The sequence below is a fragment of the Phytophthora ramorum genome (genome assembly GCF_020800215.1).
Source record: "Phytophthora ramorum isolate Pr-102 chromosome Unknown Phyram_PR-102_s0006, whole genome shotgun sequence".
Classification (NCBI taxonomy): Eukaryota; Oomycota; class Peronosporomycetes; order Peronosporales; family Peronosporaceae; genus Phytophthora; species Phytophthora ramorum.
The window spans coordinates 2,366,493-2,389,580 of record NW_027150652.1 but is presented as its reverse complement, the minus strand read 5'-3'; the positions used below and the strand labels follow the sequence as shown (position 1 = coordinate 2,389,580).

Genomic DNA, 23,088 nt, shown 5'->3' with positions numbered 1-23,088 from the left:
CGACTAGGCATATTTGGATGCTGCATGCAGCAATGTTTTCTTTTCTCCCATTCGAATGTGCAAGCATGATCGAAGCCAAGACGCCATTTGCTGCTCGTTGGCTCGCAGGAACGTGTCGTCCTCCTGGGTGGTGCAGTGCACAGCACTCAAGTCAGTTCGAAAATCATCCAAGGCAAAAGAGTATATCGCTTGCTCACCTCAAACGTTGAAGAGTGTTGCTTTAGTCGACTCGAGACCACATTACCAACTTCAGAGCGAACTTTTTGCGTCAAAGACAGCGGGAGGCTAAGTGAGGTTGCTGTCGCTTTTGTTTGAGGTGTCGCCTCTGATGCTGCCTGTTTGAAAATCTGATCCAACTCGTCTGGAGTAGCAAGCATAATCTCCAGCCAGTGCTCAGAGTTTGGTCCTAGACGTCCATCGTACTGGAACGTCAAGCTTTTCAGAGCTGGTATACCTGCGTGACTACCAGTCGCAGACAGCAGCAGCTCTTGTTTCTGAGAGAATGCGGGGTCTGCTGGATGTGGCTGTTGTAGTGCTGTCGGCATCGGAAGATTAACGACGTCGTACGGATTATCAGGTAGAGTGAATCCGTAATTGCGCAAAAGCCGAAGATTGCCGTGGTTGCCATAGTTGATGAACAGTTGCTCCCCTGGCTCGTAGGACTTGGCGGTGTGCACCGTGAAACCTTTCTGGGGATCAAACCCCTGAACGCATTCATCACTACAAACCAACAGCAATGATGAAAGTTGAGCACCAAGTCAAAACTGCACAACCAAAAGCTTAAGCGTACCCGTTGTCTGCGTGGTTAAACCAGTCGAAAAAAGGGATGAGCGTGAATGGTTGGTCCTGCCCTGAGGTTGCACGCGACATCAAGATGGAGATGGCCCAGAAGAACGCCTCCGGGTTCACAAACTCGTTGTTGCGGCCAAAGAGATGTTGATAAACCTGGGAATAAAAGTGTGCACTCAAGTAGACACAACGCACCACACCACCAATAGTTAAGCACCGTCATCTCTGAGCAACCAACTTTCCCTACCACCTACCCGTGCTGCATCGCCCGACGTGCCTCCTCGCAACCTTGCACCTCATCAAAATGCTTATCCTTCCAGTACAGCGGCAGATCCACATAGCGGGGTAGTGCGTTCACATACAGCTCGTCCAGCTGCGGGGTGTTCGAGCTCGCCATGGCCATCAGCGTCGTGTCCGGGTCCTCCGAATGTGGGAAGTTTACAAGCATATGCACTCCAAGCACCAGGGCACTAGGAACAAAAGAAGACCCTTCTTGAAGCGACCGATTGGACGCTAGTAGCTGGTTCAATTGCCCCAGAAAGCCCGGAGCCTTCTGCTGCGCGGTCTCCAATGCATATTCCGCCGAGAATGGGTACCAGACGTCCTGTCCTGCTTGAAACACCAGCGTATCCTTCGGAATGGGCTCTCGCGCCACGATTCCCACGCCCATTCCAGGGATAGAGCGGGCTTCGATGGCGCTGGACACTACACACCCGCGGGTGCGACGCACGACTTCCGCAACGCGCTTCAGCGCCACGTTCATCGTCGAAAATGTAGGGATCGTATCACGTCACATATTGTGATGTGGTGCACCTGAAACAAGATGCGGTATCCGGGTTATACTGACGCATTCGTAAACATTTACCTTGATTTTGGTCCGAATGGGACGTAATTTTGTGGACAGCGGTTTCTGTAGTGATGATTCGCACTCGTTGGTGGCCACTATTCAATCGCCGTCTTCTCTAGCGGATTGATACACGCGTGAATCATGGCGGAGCAACCGACGGCGGAACAGGTCAAGTCGATGGAGGAGCTGGTATCGTTCCTGTCGCACCCGCGGCCGGAGCTGCGCAAGTCCGCGTCCAGTCTGCTCATCAACATGACGGCGTCGGACCAGGGCATGTTCCAGCTGCTGCAGCTCAACAAGTTCGACGTGGTGCAGGCGCTTTGCCGCGTCGTGAGCGATATGCGCCCCATTGCGGAGGACGCCATCAAGTCGCTCATCAACCTCACGGCAGCTAACCCGGGAGCCTGCGAGCGAACGCTCAAGTACGACCTGCTGAACCGCGTCATGACCCAAGTGGAGGACGACGAGTGGCGCCTCACCGACTACTCCATGATGCTGCTGGCCAATGTGACCACGACGCCCGAGGGCGCCAAGGCCCTGCTTGGATACGATGAAAAGCACACGGACGCTTCCATCGCTCTGCGGGAGAAGAAGATCCGCACGCTCACCAACTCGTTCCTTCAGGGCGAGCCCGAACCAGATGGAGTGGACAGCACCACGGGCGAACCCAAGTGGGACGACGAGTACCAGTACGTGGCTAACATCCTGGCCAACATCAGCCAGCTGGAACAGGGTCGCGACTTCCTGCTGAAGATGCGCCAGAGCACGTCGCTGGCCGGTGCGCTCCTGACGCAGCTCAAGTCGCCCAACGCGGTGCGTCGGCGAGGTGTCACTGCTGCGCTCAAGAACTTGTGCTTCGACACGGACAACCATTTTTACCTGTACGATCAGCTGGACATCCCCACTCACATGATGTACTTGTTGGCCGGTCCAGAGGAGCTGGATGAGGACGATAAGATGGGCATGAACCCGATCGTCTACGGCCAGGGTAACAAGAAGAAGCGCGAGAAGGACCGGCTGGTTCGTCTTGCTGCCGTGGACTGCCTGCTGTTGCTCTGCACGACGCGAAACGGCCGCAAGGAGCTGCGTCGCAAGAAGGTGTACCCGATTATCCGTGAGGCGCACTTGGTGGAGCCCGACGAGGAGATCGGTGACCAGATCTACAAGCTGGTTGATTTCCTGATTCGTGACGAAGAGGGCGAAGAGCCTGACTGGGACGAAGTCCGCACCAAGTCGTTTGCTGCTGAGCAGGAGACCAAAACAAACGAGAATGGTGAGAAGGTACTGCCGCCTACCCCTGCACCAGCGCCAGTGAAGGCCATTGAAGAGTCTAAGAAGGAGCCGGAGCCTGAGACCAAGGCTAAAAAGCCTAAGGCTATTGAAAGAAAACCTGTCACGGCATCATCGTTCCTCCCAACCAGTGGAGAAGACGAGGAAGTGTCAGAAGACATTGCTGATCAGTTTGCCAACGAGATTTCGGCTCTTGACGTGAGCAGCGACGAAGAAGACGAGGAGGAAGACGATCTGGGCGTGGACTAAACTGTTTTAACCACAGCCGTAGCTTGTTTTCATTCCAATGTCATAGATCTTTTCAGATGTACCAATTTCTCTTTGTTCCTATTGATGTGTGAAATGGCTTTTTTTGCATTTGATCTTGTTACATATGTACCGGTAGTTGCAATAAGGATTGCGGTACTCTGAATTCTGTACTCGTTAAGCATGCGTAAGAACAAAAGTATATGGATAACGACACGCTATTGCCTCTGCTGCAAGCTGGACGGTTGCTCCGTGCCTCAATGTGGTTAGCGAGGACATCGCGCTCTTGTACAATCAGGTTCATATTTTGTCATTGGCGCGGGCAGATCGCAGCGGACTTCGCGGGCAAGAATACATACAATACATGCTCGCGAGCATGTTTAGGAGCTCTTGCTGAATCCGAGAGGCTCAGCTGCCACTGACATGAAGCGCTCCTTGCTGAATTTTCGTCGCGCAGCCGAGAGCTTGGCCATCTTGCCCACCCCGTTCTGAGTGTTCCACAGAATCTCTTTTAGTTCGTCGATGCAGGGCATCAGACTGCGCTCACTGTACGATGAATGGTGCTCCAGAGTCGATGACTGCATCATACCAAGGAGCAAGTGTTAGTTAGAGTACACGTAGGTAAAGCAAATTGCAACGTACCCAGGCTGGGGAATCTCTCATCTGCGTCCGCGCAATGTGAACTGCCGAAGCCGCGATTGTGGACGGCAAATATTTGATCAGCTTGTACTCTTGCAGGCTCCGGTCGATAACGTAGTGTGCAAAGTGCTCAACTCGATCGTCGCACGTTCGTGATGCCTTCAGGAATCGCTTCATGAACTGGAAGGCTGTGGGAAACGTCACCCGGTAACCGACAGCAGCTAGCATCTTCGCTTCCATCTGGAAGACCTGTTCGCGTGTGTACGCATTGTCTGTAATCTTCACAAAGTCTACAGCTTCCGGTGGGTAGATCTCCTCATACTTGGCAGCGATAAACATCGCAGACACTCCAACGAGCTGAAGTCGCTGACGCTCAACAGTCAGGCTCTTCTCCAAGTATCGGTCCAGTAGTAGCACAGCGATGTGCAACGTCTGCGGGAGCAGACCGTACTTGTAATGAACGTCGACAAGCCAATCAACGAGGATAGCGCGCATTTTGGCGGTAATGTCGGACTGGCGAGCCATGTACAAGCTGGTCTTGCACTTCGTCTGCAATATCAAAAGTGCACACACGTTAGAACCAACGACGAACCTAACATTTCGAACAAAACGCACACAATTACCTCCATCTCCAAGTGGTAGTTGGTAATGTCCTCAGCGTACTGCCAGCACATGGTCGGGTCGTTCTTGTCCTCTGAATCGATGTCGTGGTCTTCCGAACTCAACGGGATGACATCAACCATTGGTGAAGTCTTTCTCGTCAAGCCCATGTCCACAACAGGCTTCATAGAAGGCAGTGGGCGACTCATGCGGTTAATAATCGAGGAGGAGGAGCTGCGGTTGAGGAGTGGTGCGGTGCTGGTGGTCGCAGCACTGACATGGCGGCTGCTGATATTGACGTTGCCAAAATTCCTCTTGCTGGCATTGGCGTTGGCGTTGGCGTTGATGAGGCTGCGGCTGCCCACATTGACGTTGCTGAGGTTGCGTTTGCTGGCAATGACCTTCTTCTTGGCCAGCGCTCCAGCAAGGGTCGTGGATGAGTTCATGGCGCTTGTGCTGGCCTTCTTAATGTTGATCCTGTTGGAGGCATCACCCAGAGCTGCACGTCGATTGGTCACATCCCCCAGGGCCGTTCGACGAGGACCTCCGATGGTCGACTCCGACTTCATGACTCTCGGGCGCTTCTCGGCGTTGCCGGCGTCGTGCACGTCTCGTAGAAGGTGACGCTGCAGAGCACAAACCAGTACACAGAATTTGAGTCTACCCAATTGGTTACAAAGGCGCCAACCAATGGCTGACCTTGCCGGGGCGCGAAGTGTGCAGATCTGCAGGCATCTCGTTCTCGTTATTGATGAGGGCGCTCCTGCGCGTGAACGACATGACTGTCGGCTGGACTTGATGCTAGTGCGTGCTATAGACAGGAAGCGATTGGGTGCGACGTCGGGCAGCCTTGAGAAGCAGCGACGCGCCAGCAATTCGGAGGCGCGTGGAGCTTGGGTCGTTTTACGGTTTGGGGGAAAATGCAATGGGAGGACGCTGCTCACTTGGATTCAGTATGTCCCATTCCAGCCAATCAGACAGCGCCATTTTTGGATTTTGAAAATTGAAATGTTGAACCGGTATGCTACCGGTATCAAGGCAGACGCAGAGGCCCAAGGTGTGTCCCAGGCAGTGTTGGTGTGGACTGGTGTCCTATCGACAGCTCGAAAGGGATTCCTAGGCAGAGGGAGATCGTAACACAACAGTAAATTACGCGACGGGTTCAGAATGCGAGGCTGCACGGGTAATGTCCTCGATCGGCAAACAAGCAGCGTATAGTTCAAGACGCTATTCCTTTTTTAACGGTGCAGATCGTACGCCGACGGGCTCACCACCAAGCACAGTCACGAACGGCGTACCTATATATGCAGTCGCTGCGCACGCATAATAGTATAGTATTAATTGCAGGCGAATCATGGTGAATCTCCGACTGCCATGTTGAAGCAAGAGGGAGCCAAGCCAAGCAACAACAAATGGGAAGAGGCACACAACTGAACGAAGCACCACAAAACTCTGCTTCCGCTGTACGCAGGCTGTGCACCATCGACTCGATGAACACGCTGCGCTGTGCTGCATCATGCGTGCGCATGCAGGTCGACGCCGCTGAATGCAAGCAGCCATCGGCCTAACCTCGGTGATGCGTTATTTCTAGCCAATAGGCGGGCCCGAAGGGGGCAACTTCAAGAGCCATCTGAGTCACAGGGGGGCGTCGGTTTTCCTGGCAACTCTCGCCACCTCTCGACTCACAACGTAATTTGCGTCCAAGTGCTCAAGTGGTTCCTCCCTCCAGCCCCAGCAGATCCAGCAGCAACTCGTCATGAGCACCACCGCAGCAAACAGCGGCGCCAAGATCGCCCCCATGAAGAAGGTGGCGACGCTCGGCAAGCGCAAGAAATCCATCGATGGTAAGTGACTCGGCTGTTCCTCTTCAGCAACAGAGCTTACAACTGACGCGTCTGTATGTGTGCTAACCGCCAGCCGACGACGTGAAGAACATCGGCAAAAGGGACGAGTTCGACCCCAACCAGTTCTACGTCTCGCTCACGTCCCACGCCGAACAGTTCGGCGTCGAGCCCGTGCGCATTCGGGTACGTCTACGATCTTTCTTCGGCATTGCATTAAGATGCTAATGTTGTCTGTTGGTTCTTGCGTGTTGCTGAGCAGTGGGGAGAGAAGGAACCTGACGTCCGCGGCCCGATCATCGGCACCAACCGCCACCACAAGTACAGAAACGCCATCGGCGCCCACGGCGGCTCGTACTGCATCTACCGCGGTCTGGCGGTGGCCTCCGGCGCCATTGCCAATAACTCGGTGCCGGATCTGAGCCAGACCACGCCGGCGGCCAAGATCGGCCCCAACCCGTCGTGGGCGGACCCCGAGAAGATCGTGACCATTGACCCCTTCGGAGCGTGCGTCGTGGAAGCCTTCCCGGAGCACTTCCAGAAGGGATACGACATCCGCCCCACCATTGCCGTCACCAAGGCGCACATGGACTTCCCGGAGATCCACGAGGCCGTGCGTCTCGGCCGCCTCAAGCCCGACGGAAAGATCCTCAAGAACTCGTCGCAGCTCGTTATCACCAAGGCGGCTATCGACCCCGTGTGGTACCTCCCAGGAGTCGCCAAGCGTTTCAACACGTCGGAGGCCAACCTGCGTCAGCAAATCTTCCAGGAGACCAACGGCATGTACCCGGAGCTGGTGACGAGAAACGACTTGAAGGTGTTCTTGCCGCCGATCGGAGGGTACGTGGGATCTATTTGTTGAAGAGCCGTTGGAATTGGAACGCAGAAACTAACGTGTTGCTTTTGCTGTCCAGCTTGACGATCTACATCTTTGGGTCCGTTGAGGCCATCTCGGACCCCACCAAGAAGCTGGCGGTGCGTGTTCACGACGAATGCAACGGCTCGGATGTGTTCGGGTCGGACATTTGCACGTGCCGACCGTACCTTGCCCACGGCATTGAAGTTTGCGTACAAACGGCCCAAGAAGGAGGGTAAGTGTCTTGGAATGAGCTCACCAAGGAGGCGTAGATGTTGACGTGGGTGGTCTGTGTTGTGTGGTATTAGAACTGGAATCATTGTCTACTTCCGAAAGGAGGGACGCGCGCTTGGTGAAGTGACCAAGTACTTGGTGTACAACCTGCGTAAGCGTCAGGAGGGCGGTGACAGCGCAGAAGAGTACTTCAACTGTACCCAGACGGTGGCTGGCATCCAGGACGTGCGCTTCCAGGCGTTGATGCCGGATGCTCTTCACTGGCTTGGCATCAAGAAGATTGACAAGTTTGTATCCATGAGCGACATGAAGTACGATGCGATCGTGAACTCGGTAAGCTTGCGTCAGATAGTCTTTCCTCGACCTGCCTGCTAACTTGCCGTTCGTGCTGCAGGGTATTGAGATCGTGGAGCGCATTCCCATTCCGGAGGAGCTGGTGCCGAAGGATGCCCAGGTGGAGATCACCGCCAAGGTATTCGCAGGCTACAACGGCGGCAGCGTATACAAGGTAGACAAGGAGAAGCTGAAGCAAGTCAAGGGACGCGGCGACAACGAGTACGAAGAATAAGTGACCAGAACCAAGGACGCACTCTGAAGTTCCCGATGGTAGACTACATGTAGCAACACATGCAGCCGAACGATTAAACGGCACGCAGGAAGAACAGATACCCACATGCCGCTAGCGAGCTCCAATCCATTTCAAACTGTGCGCCATGCACAAATCACAAATATCTCCCACGCTTATTGTGTCAGTTTAATGTGGCACGGACTATCTCCAGCTTTGATTTCCAAGATCCGCACACTTTAGTAGGAGGCGGAAGACGCAGCCCAGTGAGAGCGAGGGACCATGATCCAGTCCATGTTCATCATGACCACCTCCGGGTACAGCTACGTGTTTGCTCTCTCCCTCTGCGTCTGCATCTAACGCAGCATTACCGTCTGCAGTGAAGTGATCATCGAGAAGCACTGGCGCGGCCTCACGAGCCGCAACGTGTGCGACTTCTTCATGGAGGAGGTCAACAAGTACCGCGAACGCGAGGACGTGCCACCCATCATCACCACCAGCAAGTACTACCTCGTGAGCGTCTTCCGCGACGACCTGTTCGTGCTCGCAGTCGTCACCAACGAGGTGCCAGCAGCTCAATTGCCCAATGGAGTCCCTTGAGGAGCACTAATAGTCTGTGATTTGTAGGTCTCCCCACTCTTTGTGATCGAGTTCCTGCACCGAGTGCTCGCCGTGTTCCGCGACTACTTTGGCAACTTTGACGAGAACTCGATGAAGGACAACTTCTCGACGGTCTACCAGCTACTGGAGGAGATGCTGGACAACGGCTACCCGTTGACCACAGAGCCCAACGCGCTCAAGGCGATGGTGGCCCCGCCCTCGACGGCGAACCGCATTGCGGCGATGGTGTCGGGCAAGTCGCGGGTGAGCAACACGCTCCCGGACGGCGCGATCTCCAACATCCCGTGGCGGAAGAGTGGCGTGCGCTACACGCAGAACGAGATCTACTTCGACATTGTAGAGGAAATCGACGCCATCATCGATGTGTCCGGCCGCATGATTTCGTGCGAGGTGAACGGCGCCATCCACAGCAACAGCCGACTCTCGGGCGTCCCGGACCTCACGATGGTGTTCACGGACCCGTCCGTGATCGACGACTGCTCGTTCCACCCGTGTGTGCGGTACTCGCGATACGAGCGAGAGCGAGTGATCTCGTTCGTCCCGCCTGATGGGCAATTCGAGCTCATGCAGTACCGTGTGCAGGTGCAGGAGCTGGTGCCGCCCGTGTACTGCCAGCCACAAATCACGTATAACGACAAGGGAGGAGGCACTCTGGACCTGGTCATCGGCACGCGCGGCATGCCCACGCTCAACTCGAACGCCAAGAAGAACTTGCAGGTGGAAGAGGTGACAGTGGAGGTGACTTTCCCCAAGAGTGTTCGCACTGTGGACGTGAATACCGAGTCCGGCACGTGCCTATTCGACGAGACGTCCAAGACAGTCAAGTGGAACGTGGGCAAGCTCGGCAAGAAGGTGCTGAACCCGTCGCTGCGTGGCAACATCATTCTCCACCAGAGCGCTGCAGTGCCCGACGAGAAGCCCGTTGTGCAGCTCGGATTCAAGGTACCAATGTCGACCGTCTCGGGACTGAACGTCGAAACGCTGCTGATCACCAACGAGAAGTACAAGCCGTACAAGGGAGTGCGAACCATGACGAAGGCTGGGCGCTTCCAGATCCGGACGTAGTAGAACGGTAGACACCGTGTCGTGACACACATCGTTTTCTTTTAGTCGGAATGCTTCATCGTTGCCATGTAAAGAAAGATCAAAGCGTATCCAGGCCTCGGGGGCGAGATTAAAGTGGTGCTTGCCTTGCACCACCAACCAAACCTGAGACGGGCGTTCATCATAACTATCACTGTGGTTTCACGTATTACGTTGCAGCGTTGCCGTCTTTATCGACATTCTCGGTCGTTACGCCTCTGCAGTCTACATTTCTCGCAGCATAGCACTCCTATAGCGCTGACAGGCTGCAACAATGCTCCGCAAGACATCGAGTCCGCAGCAGGAAGACGCTGGCGGTGTGTCCGCCATGGCACTTGAGGCTGCCCTGGAGACGACGACTTCCGAGCACGACATGAGCCCCCGGTCAAAGTACTGCATCGAGCTCGATGTCGTCGCCCCGATGGAGGCTAGCGAGCTCAGTGCTTCCAATTCGCCCAGTCGATTCTTTTGCCGGTTCGATCCTGTGACCCGGAAGGGCAAACTTCTGATGCTGCTGTTCGATGGCCGTGGGAACTCAACCCTCAAAGAGATGAGTCGGCTTGACGTACTCCGCATGACGCAGGAAGCAGCAAAGCTTGAAAACGAGTCTACTGCAAAGCCATCTCCTTATCGCAAGCCAGGAAATACGCGACGATCAAGTCTGCAAGCCCCAGTAGCAGTGGATATCAGTGGTAACCAGCCTGCCTGTGACGTGCAGGTACGAGGGCGATGCATCGAGTTAGAACCCTTATCCGAAGCAAACAGGAAGCTGACTGTATTCGCCAGCGTGTGCATGCCAGGGACATTCGCAGGATGGAGAACGCCTTCTCAGCTTCCAACGAGCCATCGGTCATCCTCCGCAAGCAGGCCATCTTCTTCAGTGCTGGTACGAATGCAAATCGCAGTTATAGAGGCTAGCTGCAACTAATTCCCGGTATCTCGCGTGCTACGCATGTAGATCCATTGCGCGCGATCGTGTTGCGGGATTCTTGTCTGGTGTACGTGCCTGATGGGGCAGACAGCTTAATCTCGATGCTCAAACAGGATTTCCTGACCAACGCGCAAGACAATGCCGAGTCTCCGTTCGAGTTCAGGTATGATGGCCACAAGAGAGGTGACGTTGCCAGGCACAATCTAACACTACGTTGGTACGGTGTGCAGGGCGTTGGAGGCACTGCTGGCAACGCTTGCACGATACTTTCGATCTCAATATGATCAACTCTCTCCGAGTATTGTAGTCGACCTGGAACACCTCGTGCAAGGCAATCTGGATTCTCGTGAGCTCGAGCGGCTTCGTGAATTCAAAAACACCATGAACGAGTTCGAGTCGCAGGTGGATGGCGTCCGCCGTGTGCTGATGGAGTTGCTGGACAACGAAGAGGATCTCCGCTTGCTGTACCTCACCAAACTGTACGAAGCCCCAGACCTCTTGGCCGATCTGTGGAGCTTCGATTCAGAGGAAGCCGAAGTTCTGATTGAGAACTACCTCCAAGATATCTTTTCGACTCGCACGACAGCAGAACTGTTGCAGCACCGGATCGCAAACACGGAGAGTCTTGTGACGCTGAAGCTTGATTCGAAGCGAAACTATTTGCTGCGGGTGCAGCTTATTTTCTCGCTCGTGTCGATCAACATTTCAGTTGGCACGCTGATCTCTGGCGTATTTGGCATGAACCTCACTTCGGACCTGGCAGAAGCCTCGGGCTGGTTTTTAGGCGTCGTCATCTTCACTATCGTCTTCTTCATCGTCACTACTATGGCAGGCATAGCGTTTTTCAAGAAGAAGGGAGTCATGCTAAAGTAATACATACCCAGCACTTTGATCGAGCAAAAGCGCCGGACTACGATATCCGCTTCAACTTGACCAGCCAACCGCCGATCTTTGGCCGAAACCACCACCGCCGTCAAAAGACGTCTGCAAGGCTGCACAGCCAGCCACGCCGCCACAATGTCTGAGCCGCTGGAAATCGCAGACGACATGCGCAGAGAAAGCGAATCCGATCCGTCTCCGTCACCGCTGCTTGCTGGGGCAATTGGACAGCAGCCTAGTGACTATGTGAACCCTGCAACGGAGTACGGAACATACTCTTCGTATCAACACCAGGTCGGGGGGCGGACACCAGAATCGGCTGAGCTTAGCGGCACGAGTCTCAGCTCGTTCAAGAAATTCGCGTGTCAATTCGACCCTGGCTCGAAGAGCGGCCGAGTGCTTGTGATGGTCTTTGATCGAAAGGGGAGACCCACACTGAAGGAAATGAGTCGCCACGAGGTGCTCCGAATGGCGCAGGAGGCGGCAGAACCCAAGGAGGACCCGGAAGCCAGCACGCCCTCAGAAGCGGAGAAGATGTCGCCGCCCTTGCGCAGACGCAGTAGCTCCACTGCGGTCAAAATTTGGCGACTTAATCAACAGCCTCGTCAAGGAAGTCAACAGGATCTCCACGGCCCAGTCTGCAGTGTTCAGGTGCGTTTGTCCTTCATCTTTTTTCTGCAGTAACTACTTGCATTGACGATATTTTTGTGTGATTCATGTGTAGCGCGTTCACGCTCGAGACATTCGCAAGATGGAGAACGCTTTCTCGGTCACAAACGAGCCACGGATTGTCATCCGGAAGCAAGCAATCTTGATCAGTGCTGGTATAAACGGCTGCTAATTAGTCATGATATCGTTGGCAAGCCTTGCCTGACATGTTTTGTACTCTGACTTTAGATCCATTGCGCGCGATTGTGCTGCGAGACGAGTGCTTGGTGTACGTCCCCGACGGAGCAGACGCGCTTTTGTCTGTACTGAAGACTAAGTTTGTCGAGACTGCGCGCGACAGCGACGCTCCGTTTGAGTTCAGGTAAATGCCGTCGAAGCTTCGTGCATCAACACCCCTCCTCACTGTTAATCTGCTCTAACAGAGCACTGGAGGCACTGCTAGCGACTATGTCGCGGTACTTTCAATCCCAGTACGACCAACAATCTCCAAGCATTGTCGGAGCTCTGGACAGCCTCATGCAGGGCAGTCTCCACCCACGAGAGCTCGAGAGGCTGCGCGAGTTCAAGAACACCATCAACGAGTTCGAGGCACAAGTGGACGGTGTGCGTCGTGTGCTCATGGTGCTGCTAGACAATGAAGAGGACCTGCGGCTGCTGTTCCTTACCAGGCTGCACAACGAACCAGGTCTGCTGTCTGACCTCTGGAGCATCGACTCGGAAGAGATCGAGGTGCTGATCGAGAACTACCTGCAGGACATTTTCTCCACGCGCACCAAGGCCGAGCTCATGCAGCACCGCATCACCAACACGGAGAGTCTCGTCATGATGCAGCTCGACTCGATGCGAAACTACCTGCTCGGCGTGGACGTCATCTTCTCCATCGTCGTCATCAGCCTCTCGGTCGGCACGTTCGTCGCCGGCGTGTTCGGCATGAACCTGCACTCGGGTCTCGAGTCGGCCGACGGCTGGTTCCTCGGCGTCATCATCCTCACTGTCGGCCTCTTCCTCGTCATGACCATCACCGGCATCGTCTACTTCAAAAGCAAAGGCGTCCTACTGCAGTAAAAAGCCCATACCAAAGTTAAAAATCCCATCTGATACCAGACTGATTCTGTTATAAACCTCCGACTGTGTTTTATAATCATTCGAGTTGCCGCCACTGATGCAGATGCCGGGCGACTCCGTCTCCGCGTCCAGCGCGTCCGCTGCAGCGCGCACTTCCTCTGCGCTCAGTTTCAGCGAGTCAGACGCAGATTTTGAGCGCGCGCTTCAATCCTACGACGTGCCGGTCGTGGCTGAGGCGCTGCGCCGCTACCTGGCGGCCGAGACGCAAGCCGGTCTCTCGGGGGGTGCGGCGGCCAAGCGGCAGTCGGCGCAGGTGCGCAGCGTCTTCTACGAGCGCTTTAACCAGCTGCTGGACCGCGTCTTCGGCAACGACACCGTCTCCAAGCAGAAGTTCGGCGGCTGGCTGGACCACAGCGCTGGCCTGGGCGTGACGCCCGCCCCGGGCTCGGCCGCGGCGCTGGCCGCCAAGAAACGCGCCGAGCAACGGCACGCGCGCGCAATGGCGGGCGTCGCCACGGACGATGACGACGTGGAGCCGCTGCTGGCCTCACTGACCGCCAGCGGCCGCGCCATCGTCAAGCTGCTGGGCGGTGGTGTGCGCGCCGAGGACGGATCGGTCTTCCAGTTCCTCTTCCGAGTGCCGCACCCCGTGGAGTTCAAGCTGGCGCTGGCCATGCTGCCGGAGCAGAGCAAGATGGCCATCGTCAGCGGCCGAGGAGCGAGTCTGCTCTTCACGCAGCTGCTGCACAAGCCGCTGGCCAAGCAGCGCCTGGATATGCGCAGCCCGGAGCTGCTCGTGTCCATTACGGAGCTGTATCTATTCTACTTTTTGAGGCATCCGGCATCGTCGACGCACCCGAGTGGGTCCTCCACGGGTTCGGCGTCGACGTCGGCGACGAGCGCGCTGTCGGCTGCGGCCAAGACGCGCCAGTCCAGCTGGCGCATGTTCGTCAAGGACGGCGTCGCTGCCTTGACGAGAGGGAACCCGTACAATGTGCTCTTAGTGCAGTACTTGCGAGCCTTTTTGCCCGACAGCAACCGAGGCGTCAAGAGCCGCTTCCACGCCAAACTGCTGAAGGACTCGAACCTGTTTCTTCATATCCTGATTGAGTTTTGGCTGCGGCAGAACCTGATTTCGTTCTCGGATGAGCCGGTGGGGGCTTCCACTGCGGCGCCTGGTGTTTTTCGCCCGCCACCGCCGGGCAACATGATGGTCAGTCCCTTTGCTTCGGTGTACACGTCGACGAGTTATATGGCGCCGTCGGATGACCTGCTGAGCTCGCTCCTGCTCACAATTATTCATCTCCTCTCGGACTCGTTTTTCCCTGCACCGTTGGCAGAGGATTCGGCAAGTGGGTCTCAAGGGGGCGCTGGTGTGTATCTGAGTCGTAGCGTCACCATGGTGCGACCACCACTTTACGCATTCTTCCGCCTCGTGTTCTCACGTGCTCCCATTGGACTCTCACCTGCCGCCTTCCTGGCCATCACGGATGTTTGGCTCGCGTATATTCAGCCGTGGAATTGTCGGGCGTGGATCGAATCCAAGGATCCAGCTACAGCCGCAGCGACATCAGCCACCGGAGGAGAACAGGACTCAGTTCCAGGATACACCTCGGCGTGGGAAAGCTACGTGTTGGCAAATTACCACTTTTACACAACGATGCTTGGCGCGTTTGTGGAGCGCGCGAAAGAGCTGGACTTCTCCGCAGGCGATGAGCGTAGCCTGCAAATTGTGGATCGAGTGATGAGTGTGTACAACTCGGACCTATTGGCACTTCTCCGCCGTGCATCGCTTCACCTCGAAAAGTCTCAGCCATTTGCGATGCCGTTCAGCTTCAATCGCAGCTCAAACTTCACACGCACTCGCAGCGGAAGCTTCGGTTCCTCGTCAAAGTCCAAGCCTACGGCTGGGGACGCACTTACAGCTACTCAAGCACACGTGTTGACGTTTTACTGCAAATCTCTGGGTATCGAGTGCACACCCGTGCCACTGCACGATAGCTTCCATCGCGACGCGGAGCGGCTCTTTGATAAGCTGTGGGCAGCTGCTGCGACGGCTGCCTCATCGCCTTCATCGACGACTTCTGTGCACTCTCCAGCCGACTTGTATCAGAATGTGAGCGCTGTGTTCCGCTCGGCACACACGAAGCCTGTGGAAAAGGTTCCCGAGCAAGTGCAGCGCATTAGTCGCATGTTGCGGCGAGTGTTCGAGATCTCCGATGCCTATGTGGCCTCAACTGCGCACTCGCGCTCATCGTCCGCTGCCGCGGGCGGAGGTCTTGAGTCGTTTGCACCCAGTCGTGACAAGGATCTTCCTCACTTGCTTTCTCGCGAGGGTGTCTTTCAATTGCAGCATGGGATGCGTCTGTGCTCCCCCGACACGGCGGAGTACATCGGTGACCCCATGCTCAGCCCAATTTGCTCGTACGAAGTGGTGTGGCTCGTACGACTGTCTTACAAGGTTTCGATGTGGCTCAACGCTCGGTTCGGCTTTGTGAACCCGTACCACGGCAAGCGGCTCGAAGACAATCTGGAGGTGGACCCTGCCAGCCCATTCGTACGCTTCCGGTTTAACTTCCGCTTCCTCGCTAGCAAGGTAAACCTCAGCTACCTCGCTGCCTTCGTGCTCTTGCTGCACGTGCTCTACTTCTGGTAATGCTATAGAAGAAGCTGCTGGAGGAGGGATTTTCAATGAAGGAATGCTTTACACTCACATGCCAGGCTTGCCGCCTGCACACCGATTCTTGCGACACCAGTCAAAATTACACACGTACAACTGCTTCTTGCCACTCACAACTCGCATCCCTGTATGTTACCCTTCTGCTATGCGCTCAATCGCTATCGTCACTATCGCCATCACTGGAATCACTGGCACCCGAGGAAAAGTCGGATGATGAAGACGAAGACGGCGAAAGGTACGTATTCAGCAGCGGCTGTGAATGCGCGTACCCGGAATCTCCCGCTTCAGTCTTCGCTGCAGACGGCGTTTTCGCCTTCCTCCCATGGTTGGCGGCAGTCTTCGGCTTGGAGTTGACCTTCGGCGACGATCGCGGTTTACTATCAACAGGCGGCGCGGTCGGTGGAGGCGGCGACGGCGGAGGCGGAGCGGGGACTTCAGCAGAAGACGGCGACGGTGGCTCGGGTCGCTTGCTAGTCGCCGGACGCGCATCGCTACCCGAATCATCCGAATCGGAAGAGGACGAGGAGGAGTTACTGTCCGAGCTGTTGTCCGAGCTTGAACTGTCGCTAATGACCAAGCGAGGCTTGGGACGCTTCTGTACCGCTTGCGGTGGGGGGGGAGGTGGGGGGGAGGGCGACGGAACTCCATTCTGGGGTGGCGCAGGACGACTGTCCGCACTCTGATCGCCGCTAGAGTCATCTTCGGTCGGAGGATCCACTTTACCACTAGCCTTGGACGCAGAGCTTCGCGGTTGCCGCCGACTATTTCGCACTGGAGAAAACACTTCAGAAGCCGACGATTCGTCTTCGCTGCTCGAAGTAGGAGCAGGGCGCTTCTTGGACGAGCGACTTCGGGTGCTACGACTAAGCCGAGGTTTTGCCGAGCCACTCGTATGGTTTGATCTCGTAGAATGCGAGCGACTCGGCAGTTTCTTGCGAGAGGAACGCGTTGGTCGCCGCTTGCGACTGTGCGAGTCATTGTCACTATCGCCCCCAGATGACGAATCGCCATCGCTGGACTCACTACTTTCCGAGGCACTGCTTTCGGTCCAAGCTTTGTTGACGCTGCTACGCGATTCAGCCTTGCTCGCATCACTGAAGCTTCCGTCTTCGTGGGCACTGCCATGATCATCACCGTTCGCGATGTCTTTCATGTGACCTACACCCTTCTTCTCTGCAGCGACGCACATAGAGCGAGATAACCTCGAGAGTTGGTCGGCAAACTGCACTACCATCGTGTCAGGAGCGTTGAATGCACGGCAGTTTTGCCACACCAACTTAACGTCCTTCTTAAATACTTCCCATTTCTAGCGAGCAAAGCACATACACAGCGAGAGAAAGAACGTAAGCTCACCAAAACGGTTTGAAAGAGATCCGAAGAACCAACCATACCCGATAAGAACTGCCTTCTAGGCGCGAACGGATCGTGCCCAGGTCCATGGGGTGGTCAATCACGGACAAGTAATTCGGACAACCATCGAGTGCGGGATCCACAGGTCGAGAAAATAGATCCTGTAAGCACGGCAGAAGCACCGAGTTAGAGATGATAGCTCAGACAGCAATCAGAACGAGTGACATAGGCAACTAACCGAAGCTTCTTCCTTCAGCAGCCGATTGATAAACGCCAGACAAACAGTTGAAAGACGACGGGCATTTCCCTGATCAAGGTGCAAAACCAGCCAAAAAATATACAGATGACACGTCAGCTACTGAGATCGCCTGCTCCGGGTCCTTATGAACAAGTACAAGCACACACCTTCAATAATGACCAGTCGATCCAATTTCCAGGAGTAGGACCATTTCCATCCACTTCGTCATCTTCGTCGTCCATGTCCAATTCATCGTCAGAAACCTGATGCCGTCGGCGTGCCCGCGACGCTCTAATTGGCCAATTCGGTAAGAACACTGTAAGCTAACACAATCATTCTTGACCCCCAACTTGATACGAACACAAAACTTACCGGTCGTGAGCCAGCTTTTGCTTGTCGTCGAAACCATCGGACGTCGTAGAGTGCGACCTATTTGACCGCAAGCCCGGCCGCCTGCTCTCAGGATCGTCATCAGAGAACCCTTCCTCCGCCTACGCACCAACAAACATGTCAGAGTTACTGTCCCAGTAGTATTCGCAAACACAACAGCACGCACATCCGAATCCTGAGCCGATTGACGCATTCTCCCGATTGCAATGCGAGAAGATTGCCGCCGCGGGAGAATATTCCACGCCAGCTCTTGTTGCTTGCGCCGTTGCTCTTCAAGTTTTTCTTGATCCTTCAAAATCAAAATGAGCCGACCTCTCAGTCGGTCTTGCTCAAGGGAGCCGCCCGACAGAGCCTGGATCAGTGCTCGCAAATCATCCATCGTTGAGCTGACCACTCGCCATCCCTGAGGAGGTTCATCAAAAGCCACTTGAAGATCCCCCTGTATCCGAGCCTCCTCAACACCAAGTCGCTGTTCCTGTCGTTCACGGAACAGGCTAACAAGCTTAGCGAATTCTTCGTGGTGGTAATGATTGTGGTGCCGCCTTCGGCTGCTGCTGTGATGGTGTGAAGATGACGATGACTTGCGCTTCTTGTGTTTCTTTGACGATGATGACGATTTTTTGCTTGAACTGCTCTTGCTACTTGATGATTTTCGCTTGGAAGAGCTACTGCGGCTGCTTTTCTTCTTCGAGGATGAACTTTTGCTCGAGCTTTTCTTGGGTTTCTTCGACGATGACGAACCGCTTCGTGCCTTCGATGACGAGCTCCTCCTCTTCGACGATCCCCCATCCGCTTGCGGAGAAAAAGGTTCCCTAGGAGTAGACTTCCGACGGCGAGGCCAACCACGAGCATCATTCACGAGGCATTCGAAGCATCGCCACTCATCTGTAGGACGCTCCACTAACGGGGGGTCTACATACCTCATATCATAGCTCTTCTTGCAACTCTCGCACGTTATATCAAACGATTCAGGAGCCGCAGCTGGATCAGTCGGCGACGTAGAAGCAGGACCCGTTGCATCAACTGCCTTCTCCACAGCAGCTTTGCTTTCTTCGCTGCCCGTCAAAACCCCTTCATTCACCTCTTTCGGTTCGCTCGTTGGGTCAGTTCCCTTAACCTCTATCACCACAGGCTTGGCATCCGACGCCGGAGGCGCAGCAGTCCCATTAGCTTGAGTGTTTTCGGACTTCGTCACCCCAATGCTGTTTGTTTCAGCATTTGCAGCTGCTTCACTGTTGGTATGCTCAACGCTTGCCTTGCGTTTTTTTCGTGGTGGCGGAGATGAAGCCTCATGTACCTCCTCCTTCTTCGCTGCTGCCTTCGCCACATCAAAATCGCTACTGCTGTCGCTGCTATCATCATCGATAATCGCACGCTTCTTGGAGCCCACAATAACCGCTACAGGTGGGTGGTTATGTTCCCCTGAATTGTCTTCATTAACCTCCGTCGACGTATCTTCCTTGATCGTAGCCGTACCCTCTGCAACACACTTGCCTAGTGCAGTTGAACTATCTTCCACCACCTTTGTTGAGGAGTCAGAGCGTACGATATTGATTACCGCCTCCGACACCTGAGCAGATCCATTTATCTGGGAGCTACCAACGGCTGGCTCAGCAAACTTTCCCTTTCCGCCTGGAGACCCAACTGCACAGATGCCAATGTTGAATCTGCTAGACGATGTCGAAGCTTCTACTTTCACGTTCCCCGCAGCTTCGTCCACTTTTACCTGAAGAGCTGCGAACTCCTGCTTCTCAACTTTCACCGCGCCACTTCCCTCAGCTTTAGTTGGTTCCGGGGCAACACCTCCATCGTTGATTTTCGCTTCGTGTTTTACCGTCTCTGCTAGCACCTCCTCCTTGGCCATCTTCTGCGATTTGACTTCTTCAGGTGCCTCCAGCGCTTTTAATGGCAGACGGACAGGTGGAGCAGAGGAGTTGTGGTCGGGGTCGAAGTTGATCGATAACCGGATTCGTTTGGCGCTAGCAAACTCCACCAGGTAGGATGGTTCACTAGGGTGCAGAACGCATTGAGACGGTTAGTACATGTCTGTAGTCACCGTAGTGAGAACCAAATGCATTTATAGGCAGCATCCCACCGTTCTTCGCGTTGCCACCGCGGCTTGTCTTCCGCATATATCCAGCACGCGTCATCGAAATACCAGTACGATAAACCGTTGTCATCCGTCCCGATCTCTCCAGCACGCTGTTTGCCAACCGTACGTGAGTCCCCACTACTTCAACTCCCTCATCACCAATTCACCCCCTTACCAATTTCTTGATCGAATCGTTGTCGTTTTCCTTCTGCAGCGCTGCAATGTGCTTGTGGATCTCCGCGCACGTGTCGAGTTTCCAATGACACAAGGCATCCAATATGTTCACCTATATCATTAATACCGTCAATATACCCCCCACCCCTCCAATTGAAAAGCACCACCACCCACCCGTTGGAGCACCGTCAAGTCGTGATACGATACGCCTCCACCCATGGGGTTGGCGATGAACTCCCTGCGCCAGTTTTCCTGCAGTTTCCGAGCCAACGTTTTTTCCCAGTCTTGTACCCTGTGCACCCCCAAACGCGTCAGAATCCATCCTAGCCGCAATCCTTGGCTGCAGAGCGTCCTCACAACTAGCGCACTCACATTTTCTCCATTTTGGCCGTCGGGTGCTCGCGCGCCAACTTGAAGTGCAGCTCCGCCAGTAGTTCCACCTGTGGGACCACCAGAACGTCAAACCCCTCGTCAGTCGCTTCACCGGAAGGCCGTTGGCCGTCGTTTGCAGTCCGTCCTCTTACGTGGGTCGAGTCGCCATTGGAGGCGCCCAGAATCGCGTCTTGGAGCTCCTACAGACAACAAAAACCCATTGTGACACATTCCGTGAGCATTGGCGTCGGGGGGCTGAAACGTGGTGCCCTGCATACAAACTCCAAGTGTGGAGGATATGGGGCGGTAGCGGTGGATCCAGCACATCCGTGGGTGGTTTTGCACCTTCCCCCGGGCCCTGGGGGCCTCGGGATCGGCTCTGGAAGCCTCCCCTCCCGTTAAAAGCCCGAAAAGTGCTCAATCGACACGCACCGTTCGAGAGAAACTGGGCAGCCGCAGCGGCTTGCGGAACGTGGCGCAGAAGCTGGTGATCTGCGCCAGCTCCACGGATTGGGCCAGCTGAGAGGCCGGCGGGGGCGGCACCACGCCCGGCGCTGACGGCTCCGTGTCCTCGTCCGAGGAACTGGACGAGCTGCTTGACATAGCGTTAGTATGGAGCTTCGAATAGTGGCGGCCAGGGAGCCGTCTGCTTGGAGCCGCGTCGGATTGGCGGAAATTAGTCACGATACTATATTTGATTGGATAAAATGGAGTAGACCATTTGCCGAGTTTGGGAGTGCAACTTGGCAATAATGACATGGGCAACTCGTAGATAGATGGCAGTGAGTGACTCACTACCAGTGACGTACAAAGATTGGTTTCCATGTTTGGCGTCATGCTCAGCATCGACTGGACGTGGCTTAGACGTTGATGTCGTCGACGTTCTCCACCTCGAGCAAATTGGCGTGCTGTTTGAGCAGAGGAGTGATCTCCTCGCCGACGAACTCCTCCACCTGCTGCGGGCAGCGGCCGATGAAGAGCGACGGGTCCAGCAGCGAGTCCATGTGGTCGTGCACGGCCTTGAACAACGGGTCGGCGGCGATGCGCTCCAGCAGGTCGTTGGCGGCGCCCTCCACCTTGACGCGCTTGCCGGCCTCCATCGAGTGCGTGCGGATGGCCTCGTGCAGCTCCTGACGGTCGCCGCCGGCCTTGACGCAGGCCATCAGGATGTTCTCCGTGGCCATGAACGGCAGCTCGGCCTTGATGTGCGCCTTGATCACGTTCGGCCACACCTGCAGACCGTCCGACACGTTGGTGATCAGGTTCAGGATGACGTCCGTGGCGAGGAAGGCCTCGGGCAGCACCATACGACTGTAGCAAACAATCAGAGTGAGCAACCTCTACAGGGACGTAGCCAATCGAAGAACCTTACCGGTTGGCCGAGTCATCCAGCGTGCGCTCGAACCACTGCGCAGCGTGGGTCTGCGCACCGTTGTCCGTCAGCGAGATCACGTAACGCGCCAGACTGCAGATACGCTCCGAGCGCATGGGGTTGCGCTTGTAGGCCATGGCCGAGGACCCGATCTGGTTCTTCTCGAACGGCTCCTCGATCTCCTTCATGTTGGCCAGGAGACGGATGTCGCCCGCCATCTTGTAGGCCGACTGGGCGATGCCCGACAGGATCGACAGCACGAAGTAGTCGATCTTACGCGTGTACGTCTGGCCCGACACGGGAATGACCTTCTTGAAGCCCATCTTCTCGGCCACCAGCTCGTTCAGCTTCTTGACCTGGGTGTGCCGTTTCACAAAAAGTCGTTAGTCAACTGCACGATCACCGGAACGAGTACACCATGCAAAACATCTTCATCGAATACGGCGTCTCACCTTCTCGTGGTCGCCCTCGAACAGGTCGAGGAAGCTGGCCTGCGTGCCGGTCGTGCCCTTGACGCCGCGCATGGGGAGGCTGTCGATCTGCTCCGAGAGCTGCTGGAAGTCGAGCCACAAGTCCTGCAGCCAAAGTGACGCGCGCTTGCCGACCGTGACGAGCTGCGCCGGCTGGAAGTGCGTGAAGCCCATGGTGGGCATGTCCTTGTACTGGATGGCGAAGTCGGCCAGCACCTTGATGGCCTTGACCATCTTGCGCTGGATGAGCTGCAGGCCCTGCTTGATCTGGATGATGTCGGCGTTGTCACCCACGTAGCAACTCGTGGCGCCCAGGTGGATGATGGGCATCGCCACGGGCGCCTCCTTGCCGAACGCGTGCACGTGGGCCATGACGTCGTGGCGGAACTTCTTCTCCATCTCAGCCGCGTACTCGTAGTCGATGTCCGTCAGGTGAGCCTGCATGGCGTCCAGCTGCTCCTGCGTGATGGCCAGACCCAGCTCCTTCTCGGATGTGGCCAGCGCCAACCACAGCTGACGCCACGTCGAGAACTTGCGGTCCGGCGACCAGATCTCGCTCATCTCCTTGGTGGCATAGCGACTCACTAGCGGGTGCTCGTAGCGGTTGTGCGCGGCCATCGTCACGGAAAAGGTATCTGCACTCGGCTTGGTGTCTTTCCAAATGGCCACCAAACACGTCGAACACGGAGCACCGTTGATACTGCCCCGTCCTGATTGGTCAATGTCTTGTTCAATCTGCATTCTGATTGGCTGATAGAAAAATAGCTATTCGCATTGTGTTTTGTGTATCATATC

The 23,088-nt window shown here is 55.5% G+C and overlaps 10 protein-coding genes across 10 annotated transcripts; 6 read left to right on the top strand and 4 right to left on the bottom strand.

Moving 5' to 3' along the window:
- Positions 1-3: 3 nt before the first annotated feature.
- Positions 4-1,552, bottom strand: KRP23_7616 (Actin-histidine N-methyltransferase; the record flags this gene model as incomplete). The annotated part of the gene is made up of 4 exons (XM_067892955.1): positions 4-123; positions 198-720; positions 791-964; positions 1,044-1,552. 4 exons carry the CDS (start codon positions 1,550-1,552, stop codon positions 4-6), a joined length of 1,326 nt encoding a protein of 441 aa, XP_067744784.1.
- A 225-nt stretch (positions 1,553-1,777) lies between these two features.
- Positions 1,778-3,175, top strand: KRP23_7615 (Protein HGH1-like protein; the record flags this gene model as incomplete). The annotated part of the gene is made up of 1 exon (XM_067892954.1): positions 1,778-3,175. One exon carries the CDS (start codon positions 1,778-1,780, stop codon positions 3,173-3,175), a length of 1,398 nt encoding a protein of 465 aa, XP_067744783.1.
- A 377-nt stretch (positions 3,176-3,552) lies between these two features.
- KRP23_7614 (G2/mitotic-specific cyclin-1) lies at positions 3,553-5,191 on the bottom strand (the record flags this gene model as incomplete). Its single annotated transcript, XM_067892951.1, has 4 exons — positions 3,553-3,750; positions 3,815-4,360; positions 4,435-5,037; positions 5,111-5,191. The coding sequence occupies 4 exons, from the start codon at positions 5,189-5,191 to the stop codon at positions 3,553-3,555; spliced, it is 1,428 nt and encodes a 475-aa protein (XP_067744782.1).
- A 1,018-nt stretch (positions 5,192-6,209) lies between these two features.
- On the top strand, positions 6,210-7,910 carry KRP23_7613 (Uracil-regulated protein 1; the record flags this gene model as incomplete). Its single annotated transcript, XM_067892950.1, has 6 exons — positions 6,210-6,255; positions 6,329-6,438; positions 6,515-7,092; positions 7,167-7,343; positions 7,417-7,675; positions 7,737-7,910. 6 exons carry the CDS (start codon positions 6,210-6,212, stop codon positions 7,908-7,910), a joined length of 1,344 nt encoding a protein of 447 aa, XP_067744781.1.
- Positions 7,911-8,189: 279 nt separating this feature from the next.
- On the top strand, positions 8,190-9,593 carry KRP23_7612 (AP-3 complex subunit mu-1; the record flags this gene model as incomplete). Its single annotated transcript, XM_067892949.1, has 3 exons — positions 8,190-8,224; positions 8,288-8,471; positions 8,535-9,593. The coding sequence occupies 3 exons, from the start codon at positions 8,190-8,192 to the stop codon at positions 9,591-9,593; spliced, it is 1,278 nt and encodes a 425-aa protein (XP_067744780.1).
- A 292-nt stretch (positions 9,594-9,885) lies between these two features.
- Positions 9,886-11,415, top strand: KRP23_7611 (Magnesium transporter MRS2-7; the record flags this gene model as incomplete). The annotated part of the gene is made up of 4 exons (XM_067892948.1): positions 9,886-10,329; positions 10,398-10,497; positions 10,570-10,705; positions 10,773-11,415. The coding sequence occupies 4 exons, from the start codon at positions 9,886-9,888 to the stop codon at positions 11,413-11,415; spliced, it is 1,323 nt and encodes a 440-aa protein (XP_067744779.1).
- A 144-nt stretch (positions 11,416-11,559) lies between these two features.
- Positions 11,560-13,155, top strand: KRP23_7610 (Magnesium transporter MRS2-7; the record flags this gene model as incomplete). Its single annotated transcript, XM_067892947.1, has 4 exons — positions 11,560-12,072; positions 12,146-12,245; positions 12,319-12,451; positions 12,513-13,155. 4 exons carry the CDS (start codon positions 11,560-11,562, stop codon positions 13,153-13,155), a joined length of 1,389 nt encoding a protein of 462 aa, XP_067744778.1.
- A 97-nt stretch (positions 13,156-13,252) lies between these two features.
- On the top strand, positions 13,253-15,811 carry KRP23_7609 (Sphingomyelin phosphodiesterase 4; the record flags this gene model as incomplete). The annotated part of the gene is made up of 1 exon (XM_067892946.1): positions 13,253-15,811. One exon carries the CDS (start codon positions 13,253-13,255, stop codon positions 15,809-15,811), a length of 2,559 nt encoding a protein of 852 aa, XP_067744777.1.
- A 175-nt stretch (positions 15,812-15,986) lies between these two features.
- KRP23_7608 (Ankyrin repeat, bromo and BTB domain-containing protein) lies at positions 15,987-21,054 on the bottom strand (the record flags this gene model as incomplete). Its single annotated transcript, XM_067892945.1, has 12 exons — positions 15,987-17,141; positions 17,227-17,346; positions 17,424-17,492; positions 17,591-17,714; positions 17,796-17,914; positions 17,980-19,822; positions 19,909-20,015; positions 20,081-20,191; positions 20,254-20,371; positions 20,452-20,519; positions 20,604-20,651; positions 20,884-21,054. 12 exons carry the CDS (start codon positions 21,052-21,054, stop codon positions 15,987-15,989), a joined length of 4,053 nt encoding a protein of 1,350 aa, XP_067744776.1.
- Positions 21,055-21,311: 257 nt separating this feature from the next.
- On the bottom strand, positions 21,312-23,034 carry KRP23_7607 (Adenylosuccinate lyase; the record flags this gene model as incomplete). Its single annotated transcript, XM_067892944.1, has 3 exons — positions 21,312-21,762; positions 21,824-22,179; positions 22,276-23,034. 3 exons carry the CDS (start codon positions 23,032-23,034, stop codon positions 21,312-21,314), a joined length of 1,566 nt encoding a protein of 521 aa, XP_067744775.1.
- Between the last annotated feature and the right edge of the window lie 54 nt (positions 23,035-23,088).